We start from the raw sequence: 15,216 nt of genomic DNA, 5'->3' as shown, positions 1-15,216 counted from the left end.
TAGCATGACCTGCTCCTCTCTGTCCCACAGAAATGCTGTAAGGCGTTATGAGAGGGATTTTGCTTTTACTTTTGAAGTAAACACATCACATAAACCAAAGACAGAAGTAGTACTGTGTTAGTATTGTTATTGCATTAGTTAATTTGGAGGGTCCTACTGTAAACTACATTACTGATAGTCTCTCTTAAACTAGATTTTGATTTGTTTGGCTCACGGTTCAATGGCTATTACAGTCATATCCCCAGTACTTGACAAGAGATCATTCAGCACTCTTGAAGGAAGGAATCTGGCTTAAGTTTTTGCTTTCTTTAAATAGGCCCACATGGCATCATGGTTTCCTTTGAAGGTAAGCCTCCTTCCTAGTAATTACATTCTTAACTGACATGAGAAGTTTGAAGGATTAAAAAAAAAAAAAAAACCAAAAAGCAAACTTCTATTTTTAGAAGCTGAAAACAGAACCATGACTTTGGCACTGATGAAGAGAAGATCAGTAATTTAGGACCTGCAGCTTTATATTCTCTCCGAGTCTTCAGTTCACAGTCCTATTTTTAGAAACTGGTTTTTATGCCTGCCTGGAAAGTCTTCTACAGTAGAATGGAGTCATCTTTGTAAAGAGAACTTAGAAATAGTAAAATAATTTATATGCTGTAAGTCAGTTCCGTTAAAAAACTTGATGTAGTAATTTACAAGAGTAGTGATAGGAAGAAGGAATCAGCTGTAGCCTGTACATCCCCAAATAAGGAATAAGAATCAGAACAGTCATGTGTGATCAACTTTAACTCTTCTAAGCTGAAGAAAAATCCACTGAACCATGTTAGAATTAAAATATTAAAAAATGGATTCGACAGTACCAGAGGCTGAGTAACTTCAACCATGTCTTTTTACCCTAGTTACTGATACTTTGAGTATATACTTTTTTACAATCATGAAGGAGAATTTTATCACAAACCTAGCTTTTAAAAACTTTTCTCCTCGTGTAACTTATGAAAATATAATTGTGGGAAGAAACATATATGAAGAATCTTTTTTTTCAGAATTTTCCTATTGTTAGTACCAGATATCTCTTGATTATCTTTTTCTTTTTCATGTCTAAGAAGTTGGGTTTACTTTTAAGTTACTCTGAAGATTTTATGATGGGGACCTGTCCTAAGAATACATTGTCTCTATGTAGTGTTTCTACACTGAAAACTTTGTGTTTCTTTTTTTTTTTGAGACGGAGTCTCGCTCTGTCACCCAGGCTGGAGTGCAATGGCGTGATCTCACTGCAAGCTCTGCCTCCTGGGTTCATGCCATTCTCCTGTCTCAGCTTCCTGAGTAGCTGGGACTACAGGCGCCCGCCACCACGCCCGGCTAATATTTTTGTATTTTTAGTACAGATGGGGTTTCACGGTGTTCGGTGTTCGGCAGGATGGTCTCGATCTCCTGACCTTGTGATCCACCTGCCTTGGCCTCCCAAAGTGCTGAGATTACAGGTGTGAGCCACCGTGCCCAGCCAAAAACTTTGTGTTTCTATTCCACACTGCAGACATTTATTTGCCAGTCCTCAATAAGGGGTTTTATGCCTGATATTTTTATCATCTGTCTCTGGTAACAGGTAGATAAGAGATAAGAGAGGTAGCTCTCTGAAGACTTGAGCTGATAAACCTTAAAGAGCTCAAAACTTATCAATGGATGAAAACAGCAAAGCATCCTTTCTTAATGCAAATTTTATCTTTTTTTTTTTTCTTTTTTTTTTTTTCGAGATGAGGTCTTGCTCTGTTGCCCAGGCCGGACTGCAGTGACATTATCATAGCTCACTGTAGCCTTGAACTCCTGGACTCCAGCCATCCTCCCACCTCAGCCTCCTGAGTAGCTAGGACTACAGGCACACACCACCACGCTCAGCTAATTTTTAATTTTTTTGTAGAGATGGAGGTCTTGTGATGGTACCTGGGCTGGTTTTGAACTCCTGACCTCAAGCAATACTCCGCCTCAGCCTCCTAAAGTGCTGGAATTATGGGTGTGAGTCACTGTGCCTGGCCAAATTTCATTTTATAAGCAACCATATTCTTAGTAAGAGACTGTATTAGGAACTCATGTGGGAAATATTCCATCTCCCCAAATATGGCACAAGGCACTGCATTTGAGTTCTCCATATCTACAGAACACACTTCCTCTTAAAGATCTGAAGACACTCTTCTCCACCCACTGAGTCATTCTAAGTAATTACTGTGGATGAGAGAATTCCAAATTTTCATTTAATATTGCTGGGGGATACTGTCTTTGGTTAAATTCATTTGTCTCTTCCAGATATATGCATGAGTGTTCAAACCATACTAGTCAAATGACTGCTAAAAGTAGGAAGTCTTAATTTGATTTTGTTATTTGCTATTTGTGAGTGTAAGCTTTTGTTATCAGATTAGAAGAGATGAAAAGGATTGAAAATACTCTGTATCAACAAGAATGAAAAGAACTGAACATTTTCTTACCTTCACTGTAGTGGAAGGACAGATTGGTAAATTTTTTCTGGAGACAATTTTATAATATGTATCAAATATTAAAATACTATGCCCTTGGACCTAGCAGTTCCCCCTCTAAGTATATTTACTAAGGAAATAGTAGACAGGTAGGGGAAGGTATTTGTACAAATTTTAGCATTATTTACAATAGCAAAAGGAAACATATTTTTAAATAGAAGATTAGTTGAATTACAGCATTTCATACAAGGGAATATTATGGTATTGTTAAAAGGACATTTCATATTCTATTTTTACTGGCATCAAAAAATATTCACTGTATACTACTACATGAGAAAAGATTATGAAACAACATAGTGTGTATAAAATGATTTTATTTTTGTTCTTAAAATATATATGGATATATTTTTATGTCTGGTTATACACTATATTGCTTTTTACAGTGGTTATTTTCAAGGGGAAAGAGAGACTAACGGGCCTCTCATAGTCTTAATTTTTACACTTCTATATGGTTTAAAATTTTATATTTACTTTTTTGCTTCATAGTCAAAGAGAATAGTAAAGATATTTACATTCTGAAAAATGAAAGAATATACAGGTTTGGAGTAGGCAGTATGACATTGACCTTTGCGTTGTACTCCTCTGTGGAGTGTCCTTATAGTATTTGCTGAAGCGTATCATGCACAATCTCCAGTCCATTTCATGCAGTTTGGCACATTTTCCCTGTGCAGTGAGAAGATTGCTCACGTCTGGCATCGTGATTCAAGTGTTTCCACTGCATGACAGTGAAGCCCTGAAGAAGCTTGAGGACACCTGGTACACTCGGTTTGCTTTGAAGTATCAGCCCATAGGTATGTGTCAGTACTTGTTCTCTTAAAGAAGAGGAAGGCCTCTGATGAAAAGTTACGATCTAGCAGTGGAATCAGCTCCCTCGGGCAGATATTTAATGCTCTACTGGGCAGGGATCACCAGCTACATGTGGGAAAACATTTTGATGGAGGGAATAAGATGGGTTAGATGACCCCTTTTTTCTTTTTTTAAACTTTTTTTTTTTTTTTTTGAGATAGGGTCTCACTATGTCACAGGCTGGAGTGCAGTGGGATGATCACAGCTCACTGCAGCCTTGACCTTCCAGACTTAATCAATCCTCCCATCTCAGCTTTCTGAGTAGCTGAGATCACAGGCGTGCACCACCATCCCCAGCTAATTTTTTGTAAAGACGGGGTTTTGCCGTGTTGCTCAGGCTGATCTTGAACTCATGCTCAAGCGATCCTTGTGCCTTGGGCTCCCAAAGTGTTGGGATTTTTGGTGTGAGCTACTGTGCCTGGCATTTTTTGATGTTCTAATACTACCATAGATCAGTGGAATCACAGGCTTTTACTACCCTTCACCAACAACACAGACAGTTCAGAGTGGCCTTCCTGAATGTGTGTCAGAGTTGGAACCAAACAAGTTTTTTTGTTTTTGTTTTAGTTTTTGTTTTGAGATGGAGTTTCACTCTTGTTGCCCAGGCTAGAGTGCAATGGTACAATCTCACCTCACTGCAACCTCCACCTCCCAGGTTGAAGCAATTCTCCTGCCTCAGCCTCCCATGTAGCTGGGATTACAGGCATGTGCCACCATGCCTGGCTAATTTTTTGTATTTTTGGTAGAGATGGGGTTTCACCATGTTGGCCAGGCTAGTTTCGAACTCCTGACCTTAGATGATCCACCCACCTTGGCCTCCCAAAGTGCTGGAATTACAGGTGTGAGCCACCGTGCCCAGCCTCAGACAAGTTTTAATAAGAATTTAGTTTGACTATAAATGACTATTTTGTATTTGAAAATTTCTATTTTTGAGGAGCCAGTTATTTAGAATGAAACAAGCTATGCCACACTTAGGGCAACTAGCAGGCCAAACATCTTTTGAGGTGATTTGTAATTACCTTGGCATGCATTACTGGATCTGTCAATTTTCTTTGAATATAATTATAAGAATAATTATTAATTTATTTGGTATGTGCTGGACATTATTTAAAATTTTGTCAATATGGATGTTCAAATATTTTAGTCTGGTTATGTTTTTTAAGCTGGTAGATTTCACCTTTGCATTACTATCATTTTTTTTTCTTTAAAGGACATTTTCCTTTTGGTTTTGTTTAATGGTATCCTAAAATAATTTTCTTTCTGTTTTCTATTTCTGAAAACAACTATTATATAATGTTTTACCAAACAAAAATTGTTTTAAGATCAAACCCTAAATTACATTTTGAATTTTGTTTATATTCTCTGAAAGGAAAAGTTTTGTTATTGTTAATTCCAGGTCATACAATAGTCATTTTATATTACACTTAACAACTGTTTAACTTTGTTTTGGCATTTAAGTGGCAGGAATTTTTTTTTTTTTTTTTTTTTTGAGATGGAGTCTTGCTCTGTGGCCCATGCCGGAGTGCAGTGGCGTGATCTCAGTTCACTGCAATCTCCACTTCCCAGGTTCAAGTGATTTTCCTGCCTCAGCCTCCTGAGTAGCTGGGACTACAGGTACACACCACCATGCCCGGCTAATTTTTGTATTTTTGGTAGAGACAGGGTTTCCCCATGTTGGCCAGGCTGGTCTTGAACTCCTGACCTCAGGTGATTCGCCCGCCTTGGCCTCCCAAAGTGCTGGGATTATAGGTGTGAGCCACTGCTCCCGGCCTCTGTTAGCTACTTCTTAGAAAGTAAGGGGAGAAAGTGAGTCGATGGTGAAGGCTAGGCATGGGGTGGTAGTGGATTTGGGGTCGCTGGGGACTGAGACTGGTGATAGCATCTGGGACATAGGTGGATCTTGAGGCTCCTTGAGATTGAAAGGGGAAGGTCATCTGCTGTGGAGCCAAGTGTCATGAGCATCTTTTAAAAAGAAATGATCGGATGTTCTTTAACCTGATTTAAATTTGAGGTGAAATCATACCTACTGTTTTCATTTGCCCTTGGGTTAGGGGGAAGAATTAAGGATAGGAGAAAATAGCCTATCTCAGTTCATTCTAACTCATTTTTATAGACTGCTCAAATTATCTTAAGAAAAATATGTTAACTGTGTATTATTAACTAAGAAATAATAACGCCAACTGTCACACTTCCTCTCACCCCCTGCTTCCCACCCTGGTCCTGGTACAAGATGCTCTTATGATCCAAGCACTCCCCATGTGGATGAGGCTGGCAAAGGATGCAGTGTTGGTGACCCCTCTAGAGTCAGTTAGCTTGTGTTGAGTTCACAGAACATTAGCAGTCATGTTGCTTGGACCTTCTTCTGCCCAGTGCATATATGAAAGTGTTGATAAATGTGTTCCATGGCTGTTCTGGAAGTTCATGTGTAGAATCCTGTTTTGTGCTTTTGAATAATTTTTCTTTAGTGTATTGAAAAATCTGCCATAACACATTGATGAAAGTTTATGTCTCTGGGTAGGGAAGAGCAGAATTTTGTGGATGGGGAGTCTTCGTCAAAAAGAACATTTATAACACTAAGTGGGAGAAAAGTGGGGAGCATAAATTAAACCCCCAAATTAATGTTCAGTGGACATGGCTGAACTTAAATTAGGACCTTGGAGATTTTGGGTAAGCTACAAGATGAGTTTTCCTTTGGGAAGAAGATATCCATCAGGTGAGGGGAAACAGAGTCCAGGCACCTGGTGGAGCAGCCCCCCCAGCTAAGGCCTGGCCCCTAACCTGGGGGAAATGTTGGACCTGCCATGCAGACAAGCAGGGTCTTTATACTGCATGGAGGGTGGATTTACCACCACACGCTGTTTGGGAAGTGAGGGTTGAATGATCCCCACTTAACTAAAAAATGAATAAGCGTACTTGAAATGATTTTTTTAAGTGTTTGGTAGTCTATACTTATGTTCTTTCTTTCTTTCCACTATAGACAGTATTCGTGGCTACTTTGGGGAAACAATTGCTCTGTACTTTGGATTTTTGGAGTATTTCACTTTTGCATTAATCCCCATGGCTGTCATTGGGTTACCTTACTACTTGTTTGTGTGGGAAGACTATGACAAGTACGTGATCTTTGCCTCGTTCAACCTCATCTGGTCCACGGTGATTCTGGAAGTGTGGAAGCGTGGCTGTGCCAACATGACCTACAGGTGGGGGACACTGCTCATGAAGAGAAAGTTTGAGGAGCCCCGGCCGGGATTTCATGGTGTCTTGGGTATCAATTCCATCACTGGGAAGGAGGAGCCTCTGTACCCCAGCTACAAGAGACAGTTGCGCATTTACCTGGTCTCCCTGCCATTCGTGTGCCTCTGCCTCTATTTCTCACTGTATGTCATGATGATTTACTTCGACATGGAGGTTTGGGCCTTGGGTCTACATGAGAACAGCGGGTCTGAGTGGACCAGTGTCCTGTTGTATGTGCCCAGCATCATCTATGCCATTGTGATTGAGATCATGAATCGTCTCTATCGATATGCTGCCGAGTTTTTAACTTCATGGGGTAAGACTTGAGGCTTTATATTCACGTCTTACTTGCCTGTAAGAAATGTTGCCTAGATCATGGGATTCACATAGCTGCTACCTTGCAGAGAAAATAGATGTTGCTCTTGGCTCATTATAGAGACATAAGGAAAAATTTATCAGCTTTGTGAACACTGATGATCTCCATGCCATGGTTATCGTAACTCTCATTTATTATGTGTTAATTACTATGTTCTAGGTGCCCTGCTAAGCACTTTATTCACAGTATCTCACCATCACCTTCTCAAGGGTACCGTGAAGTAGAAGTTATTTCACCCTTTTATGGATAAAGATAACTGATGCTTAATGAGGTTCAGACAGCAAATAGTGGAGCTAGACTAATTCAGACCTGTCTTTCCAAAGCTTGTGCTCCTAATACATAACATTGTGTTTCATGCCGAGGGTAAAATAGATTGAAATTGTTTCACTGGCTAGAGCCACAGAAGAAAGAAAAAAAAAATGTCTTCATGATACTCAGCTGAATCAACTATGACCAGTTTCCTAAAATGGAGTGTCTAGTTGGTGTGAGGCACTGAGGACTGCTGTTGAGCTCATTGAAGGCAGGTGTTTATGGATGTATCTGTGGTAAAAAAGGAACTTGGTTATAAGTTGAAAATGGTCTTGATAGGCCATTGACTCTTTATTTATTCATTCAAACCAATGAACAAATTCGCTATATTATTCCCTAGGAAGAAGTCAAAGCCTAACTTTATGGGACATAAATATGTTTTAGGGGCCAGACGCAGTGGCTCACGCCTGGAATCCCAGCACTTTGGGAGGCTGAGGTGGGCAGATCACAAGTTCAGGAGTTCAAGACCAGCCTGGCCAATATGGTGAAACCCCGTCTCTACTAAAAATAAAAAAATTTAGCTGGGCGTGGTGGCACACGCCTGTAGTCCCAACTACTCAGGAGGCTGAGGCAGGAGAATCACTTGAATCCAGGAGGCAGAGGTTGCAGTGAGCTGAGATCGTGCCACTGCACTCTAGTCTGGGCAACAGAGCAAGACTCCGTCTCACAAAAAAAAAAAGATGATTTAAATTATTTTTATTAGTTGTATAACAATATCAGCTGTCATTTATCAAGTACTTTCCTTGTGCTAATACTAGGCTAAAGTTTTATATTATTTCTGATCCTAAGAGTGACCCTGGGAGGAAGATGGTCAGCCTTGTTTTGAGGGAATAAGGCTGAGTATCAGGAGGTTAAGTAACTTACCCAAGGTTAGGCAGTGGCTGAGTAGCTGAGTTGGTGTTCAAATATAGGTCAGTCCAACACTCTATGTGTAAGATGACACTTCTCTTCAGAATCTTCCTTTTTGTCATTTTATCTTGCTGTTTTGGGATCTATGCAGTATTACCTTTTCTAGGTGAAGATAGAAATTTGAGTTTCCTTTCAAGTTAACCCTTGTAAGCCACATGAAACTTTACTTACAGAACTTTATTTACAGAAAACTTTATTTATTGCCCTCTTCTCTAGAGGTTACTATTAGTTTTCACTATTACTTCTTACACAGGGTCTTTGGGTGGCTGTCTGTAGGATTGTTTGCCAGCACTTCCCAAATTTCTTTGTAGCAGTAATTTAAAAAATAATTTCAGACTACAGTGCTATTGCAGTACCCTGAAAAATGTGTCCCTGTTTGATGCTCTTGGTGGTAAGGCATAGCTGTGATTGACAGCCTAGTACATTTACTGACTGAGGCTCTGATGTTGGACATCTCCGCCCTCAGTGCAACTCACTTTACCTCATAACAGTGCTTTCGTATTGTTTTCTTACTGAGAAGTTACCTGTGTGTTTTAATGTTTTAGAGAATCACAGATTGGAATCTGCCTATCAGAACCATCTAATTCTGAAAGTTTTAGTGGTAAGTACAGCGTTTATGTACAAATCCATTTTATGAAACTGATATATACTACATAATATATAGGAATACAAATATGAAGAGTTGCTTCTAATCTAAGATATCAATATATTTTGTACAAATAGGCAAGGATTGATTAATAAATATGTGTACCTCTGTGTTCAGTAGCCTTATTACAAATGTGCATGTGATGTAAGACTTCAAAATATAGGAGTTAGTATTATAGCCAATTTCCAGTTATTTAAAAACTAGGCCAGGTGTGGTGGTTCATACCTGTAATCTCAGCACTTTGGGAGGCCTATGCTGGTGGATCAAGAGTTCGAGACCAGCCTGGCCAACATGGTGAAACCCTGTCTCTACTAAAAATAGAAAAATTAGCTGGCTATGATGACGCAGGCCTGTAATCCCAGCTACTCGGGAAGCTGAGGCAGGAGAATCTCTTGAACTCAGGAGGTGGAGGTTGCAGTGAGCCAAGATGGTACCATTGCACTCCAGCTTGGGTGACAGAGCGAGACTCTGTCTCAAAAAAAAAAAAGAAAGAAAGAAAGGAAACTAACGGGCCAGACACGGTAGCACACGCCTGTAATCCCAGCACTTTGGGAAGCTTGAGGCAGGTGGATCACTTAAGGCCGGGAGTTTGAGACCAGCCTGGCTAGCACAGTGAAAACCTGTCTCTACCATAAAATACACAAAAAATTCACCGGGTATGGTGGCACCTGTAATCCCAGCTACTGGGGTGACTGAGGCAGAAGAATCGCTTGAACCCAGGAGGCGGGGGTTGCAGCGAGCCGAGATTGCACCACTGCACTCCAGCCTGGGTGACAGAGCGAGACCCTGTCTCAAAAAACAAAAACAACAACAATAACAATGAAACTAACCCACTTTTTAGATATGTTTCTATTCTTTTCCTTTTGGTGATTTCTTTGAATGTTTTGCTATTCAGCAATCCTTCCTGTCACCACAACCTGTTTAGTGATGGAATATTACATTAAAAAAAATTTTTTTTGTTAAATTTCCAAAGTTCAAAAGGTTCCCAGCATGTTTTGACAGGTGGGAGGAAAGAGACAGAGAGAAAGCAGTATGTAACCTGCTTGCTGTTTGTTAAAAGCTGACATGTCGTGCCTCTTTCTACCATTATTATAAATAATAAAGAAGTACCAGCTTGAAAACACCTCATTTATCGGGGGTTTACCTCAGTCATCTGTAACATAAGTGAGAATCAAGAAAGTTACCTGAAGAATCATCTGAACTTTCAACTGGAATTGACTTAACACAGTCCGTGTACTTCACTCCCAAGAGAAGGATGCAGGCCCTCTTTTAGAATCTCTGTTCTAGCTGTAGAAATCATTCTAAGAAGTTTATCTATCTGGTTTTTCGGTCCTTAAAAAATCAGAAATCACCATCATGAGGGTGTTTAGATTTCTGGAAGTAGGCAAACCTACAGAGAAAGAACAGGTAAGGAAATGAAAAGCTGTCATAAGAGATAAGAATTCAACAATTGGGCAATAGGAAAGGAAAAAGTAGCCCTACATATCCAAAAGGCTTCGAAGGCCTCCTTCACACCGTGAAATGGCTGATACTTAAAATGTTGGTGCTAAATCAGCTAGGAAGTTCTGTTCTGTGCTCTCTGTGTAAGAAAGTAGAGGAATATGGGATACATTAAAAAGTTCATTCGAAAAGGTTATAACAGGAGGAGCTTTTTCCCTCAGAGGTAAAAACATTCTGTTTGTCTTAAAGAATTCAGTTATTTATGAGACTTTATTATTCTCTGATGATGCCAGATACAGTTAGGTAACTGCCTTGTAAAAAAAAAAAAGCCATTGGTTAAAGTCTTCTTCCTCCACGGTGCTTCTTAGGCCTCTCTCTTCCTTTTTAATCTTAAGGGGATGGTGTTTCTTAGCCTTCCCAGACTTTTGCTTTTCAACTTCTGCTCTAACTCAGCACCCTGTCCTGCGGTCGTGTTGATCTTACTGCTCACTTTCTTTTTTTTTTTTTTTAATTATTATTACTATTATTATTAATTTTTATTTTATTTTTTTTAATTATACTTTAAGTTTGAGGGTACATGTGCACATTGTGCAGGTTAGTTACATATGTATACATGTGCCATGCTGGTGCGCTGCACCCACTAACTCGTCATCTAGCATTAGGTATATCTCCCAATGCTATCGCTCCCCCCTCCCCCCTCCCCACCACAGTCCCCAGAGTGTGATATTCCCCTTCCTGTGTCCATGTGATCTCATTGTTCAATTCCCACCTATGAGTGAGAATATGCGGGGTTTGGTTTTTTGTTCTTGCGATAGTTGACTGAGAATGATGGTTTCCAATTTCATCCATGTCCCTACAAAGGACATGAACTCATCATTTTTTATGGCTGCATAGTATTCCATGGTGTATATGTGCCACTTTCTAGAATGACTCCCCATCTCCGCAGTAGTTAAGCACTCACACCTGTACACATAGCAGCCTTTGTCTAAGTGATGCTACTGGGTTGGAAGTAGTCAGCATGGGGGCTGGGACGCAGAAAGGAAACCCACTGGTGCAGGGAGTAAGCTATAGGTTCTTGAGCAGGGAACTCCTGGAAGAGATGGCACTTTTTGTGGCAGGATCCCCTTGATTGGTAATCCCCTTCACCCAGCCTGCTTCTGTGTATCTGTCAGGGCAGGGGAGTTCATGCTTATGGTGACAAAGATGCTTCCCAGGCCAGACTGGTTGTTATAGCCTCCCAGTTACCTGCTGTCTCTCTGCGATAGAGAGAATCTCAGGTACATAGGCATGAAGAGGCCTCTTATATCAGGCCCTTGTGGCAGGGGCCCCCTTGCCAGTGCCACCCATCTGCCCCACTTACTTTTGATGAGGTTTCCAGGCATGGGCTTGCTGTGATAGGGTCCTTCTTGCCAGTGCTGCCTGGCCATCCTGGGATCTCTCTGTGGAGCAGGGGAGTCCCAGGCCCAGCAAGGAAGAAGAGCACTTCCCCAGGAAACTTATTGTTGGTGGGGGGGTCCTGATTGATTTCCCCTTGCCAATTTAGCAGGGCTCCCCTGGCACTGACAGGATTCCTATTCAAATGTGGGAGGAATGAGCCTACTTGGGCTATCTGGGTGGTAGGTTGGGGTTGGGAAATGTCAGGCCTTGGTCTCCTCCTTCTGTTGGGTGGGGGAACTTAAGGTGTGCACGTGCTGTGCTGTTCCTTCAGCTCTGGGGTCCTAAACCATCTCGTCTTCCTTTAAGCACCTTTCAGAGTTCTCCTTTGGTTGCCTTGTTTGTTATTTCCAGAGTTTGTTTATTTAATAAGGAGACATGGGGAGAAACAAGTCTTTGCCATTTCATTTAGACTGGAAGTCTCCCATTACATTTTTCTTTTTTTTTTTTTTTTTAATGTAGGAAAATACTTCTTTTTTTTTTTTATACTTTAAGTTTTAGGGTACATGTGCACATTGTGCAGGTTAGTTACATATGTATACATGTGCCATGCTGGTGCGCTGCACCCACTAACTCGTCATCTAGCATTAGGTATATCTCCCAATGCTATCCCTCCCCCCTGCCCCCACCCCACAACAGTCCCCAGAGTGTGATATTCCCCTTCCTGTGTCCATGTGATCTCATTGTTCAATTCCCACCTATGAGTGAGAATATGCGGTGTTTGGATTTTTGTTCTTGCGATAGTTTACTGGGAATGATGATTTCCAATTTCATCCATGTCCCTACAAAGGACATGAACTCATCATTTTTTATGGCTGCATAGTATTCCATGGTGTATATGTGCCACATTTTCTTAATCCAGTCTATCATTGTTGGACATTTGGGTTGGTTCCAAGTCTTTGCTATTGTGAATAATGCCGCAATAAACATACGTGTGCATGTGTCTTTATAGCAGCATGATTTATAATCCTTTGGGTATATACCCAGTAATGGGATGGCTGGGTCAAATGGTATTTCCAGTTCTAGATCCCTGAGGAATCGCCACACTGACTTCCACAATGGTTGAACTAGTTTACAGTCCCACCAACAGTGTAAAAGTGTTCCTATTTCTCCACATCCTCTCCAGCACCTGTTGTTTCCTGACTTTTTAATGATTGCCATTCTAACTGGTGTGAGATGGTATCTCATTTTGGTTTTGATTTGCATTTCTCTGATGGCCAGTGATGATGAGCATTTTTTCATGTGTTTTTTGGCTGCATAAATGTCTTCTTTTGAGAAGTATCTGTTCATGTCCTTCGCCCACTTTTTGATGGGGTTGTTTGTTTTTTTCTTGTAAATTTGTTTGAGTTCATTGTAGATTCTGGATATTAGCCCTTTGTCAGATAAGTAGGTTGCGAAAATTTTCTCCCATTTTGTGGGTTGCCTGTTCACTCTGATGGTAGTTTCTTTTGCTGTGCAGAAGCTCTTTAGTTTAATTAGATCCTGTTTGTCAATTTTGTCTTTTGTTGCCATTGCTTTTGGTGTTTTAGACATAAAGTCCTTGCCCATGCCTATGTCCTGAATGGTAATGCCTAGGTTTTCTTCTAGGGTTTTTATGGTTTTAGGTCTAACGTTTAAGTCTTTAATCCATCTTGAATTGATTTTTGTATAAGGTGTAAGGAAGGGATCCAGTTTCAGCTTTCTACATATGGCTAGCCAGTTTTCCCAGCACCATTTATTAAATAGGGAATCCTTTCCCCATTGCTTGTTTTTCTCAGGTTTGTCAAAGATCAGATAGTTGTAGATATGCGGCGTTATTTCTGAGGGCTCTGTTCTGTTCCATTGATCTATATCTCTGTTTTGGTACCAGTACCATGCTGTTTTGGTGACTGTAGCCTTGTAGTATAGTTTGAAGTCAGGTAGTGTGATGCCTCCAGCTTTGTTCTTTTGGCTTAGGATTGCCTTGGCGATGCGGGCTCTTTTTTGGTTCCATATGAACTTTAAAGTAGATTTTTCCAATTCTGTGAAGAAAGTCATTGGTAGCTTGATGGGGATGGCATTGAATCTGTAAATTACCTTGGGCAGTATGGCCATTTTCACGATATTGATTCTTCCTACCCATGAGCATGGAATGTTCTTCCATTTGTTTGTATCCTCTTTTATTTCCTTGAGCAGTGGTTTGTAATTCTCCTTGAAGAGGTCCTTCACATCCCTTGTAAGTTGGATTCCTAGGTATTTTCTTCTCTTTGAAGCAATTGTGAATGGGAATTCACTCATGATTTGGCTCTCTGTTTGTCTGTTGTTGGTGTATAAGAATGCTTGTGATTTTTGTACATTGATTTTGTATCCTGAGACTTTGCTGAAGTTGCTTATCAGCTTAAGGAGATTCTGGGCTGAGACAATGGGGTTTTCTAGATATACAATCATGTCATCTGCAAACAGGGACAATTTGACTTCCTCTTTTCCTAATTGAATACCCTTTATTTCCTTCTCCTGCCTAATTGCCCTGGCCAGAACTTCCAACACTATGTTGAATAGGAGTGGTGAGAGAGGTCATCCCTGTCTTGTGCCAGTTTTCAAAGGGAATGCTTCCAGTTTTTGCGCATTCAGTATGATATTGGCTGTGGGTTTGTCATAGATAACTCTTATTATTTTGAAATACATCCCATCAATACCTAATTTATTGAGAGTTTTTAGCATGAAGGGTTGTTGAATTTTGTCAGAGGCTTTTTCTGCATCTATTGAGATAATCATGTGGTTTTTGTCTTTGGCTCTGTTTATATGCTGGATTACATTTATTGATTTGCGTGTATTGAACCATCCTTGCATCCCAGGGATGAAGCCCACTTGATCATGGTGGATAAGCTTTTTGATGTGCTACTGGATTCGTTTTGCCAGTATTTTATTGAGGATTTTTGCATCAATGTTCATCAAGGACATTGGTCTAAAATTCTCTTTTTTTGGTTGTGTCTCTGCCCGACTTTGGTATCAGAATGATGCTGGCCTCATAAAATGAGTTAGGGAGGATTCCCTCTTTTTCTATTGATTGGAATAGTTTCAGAAGGAATGGTACCAGTTCCTCCTTGTACCTCTGGTAGAATTCGGCTGTGAATCCATCTGATCCTGGACTCTTTTTGGTTGGTAAGCTATTGATTATTGCCACAATTTCAGCTCCTGTTATTGGTCTATTCAGAGATTCAGCTTCTTCTTGGTTTAGTCTTGGGAGAGTGTATGTGTCGAGGAATTTATCCATTTCTTCTAGATTTTCTAGTTTATTTGCGTAGAGGTGTTTGTAGTATTCTCTGATGGTAGTTTGTATTTCTGTGGGATCGGTGGTGATATCCCCTTTATCATTTTTTATTGCATCTATTTGATTCTTCTCTCTTTTTTTCTTTATTAGTCTTGCTAGCGGTCTATCAATTTTGTTGATCCTTTCAAAAAACCAGCTCCTGGATTCATTAATTTTTTGAAGGGTTTTTTGTGTCTCTGTCTCTTTCAGTTCTGCTCTGATTTTAGTTATTTCTTGCCTT

At 40.3% G+C, this 15,216-nt stretch overlaps 1 protein-coding gene across 33 annotated transcripts in view; it reads left to right on the top strand.

Moving 5' to 3' along the window:
* ANO10 (anoctamin 10) overlaps positions 1 to 15,216 on the top strand; it is a 325,787-nt gene that overhangs the window by 107,837 nt on the left and 202,734 nt on the right. For all 33 annotated transcript variants that reach the window (XR_010155571.1, XM_009445306.4, XM_024355436.3 and 30 more), the window contains 3 exons: positions 3,188 to 3,307; positions 6,340 to 6,909; positions 8,733 to 8,788. Coding sequence is in view for 32 of the 33 variants with exons in the window: in XM_009445306.4 (XP_009443581.1) it covers positions 3,188 to 3,307; positions 6,340 to 6,909; positions 8,733 to 8,788 (746 nt within the window). In the remaining variant the exon portion in view is untranslated. The remainder of the gene's footprint in view (positions 1 to 3,187; positions 3,308 to 6,339; positions 6,910 to 8,732; positions 8,789 to 15,216) is intronic.

Source organism: Pan troglodytes, chromosome 2 (assembly GCF_028858775.2).
Source record: "Pan troglodytes isolate AG18354 chromosome 2, NHGRI_mPanTro3-v2.0_pri, whole genome shotgun sequence".
NCBI classification, from domain to species: Eukaryota; Metazoa; Chordata; class Mammalia; order Primates; family Hominidae; genus Pan; species Pan troglodytes.
The sequence above is the reverse complement of the archived record's forward strand: the minus strand, read 5'-3'. Positions and strand labels throughout refer to the sequence as shown.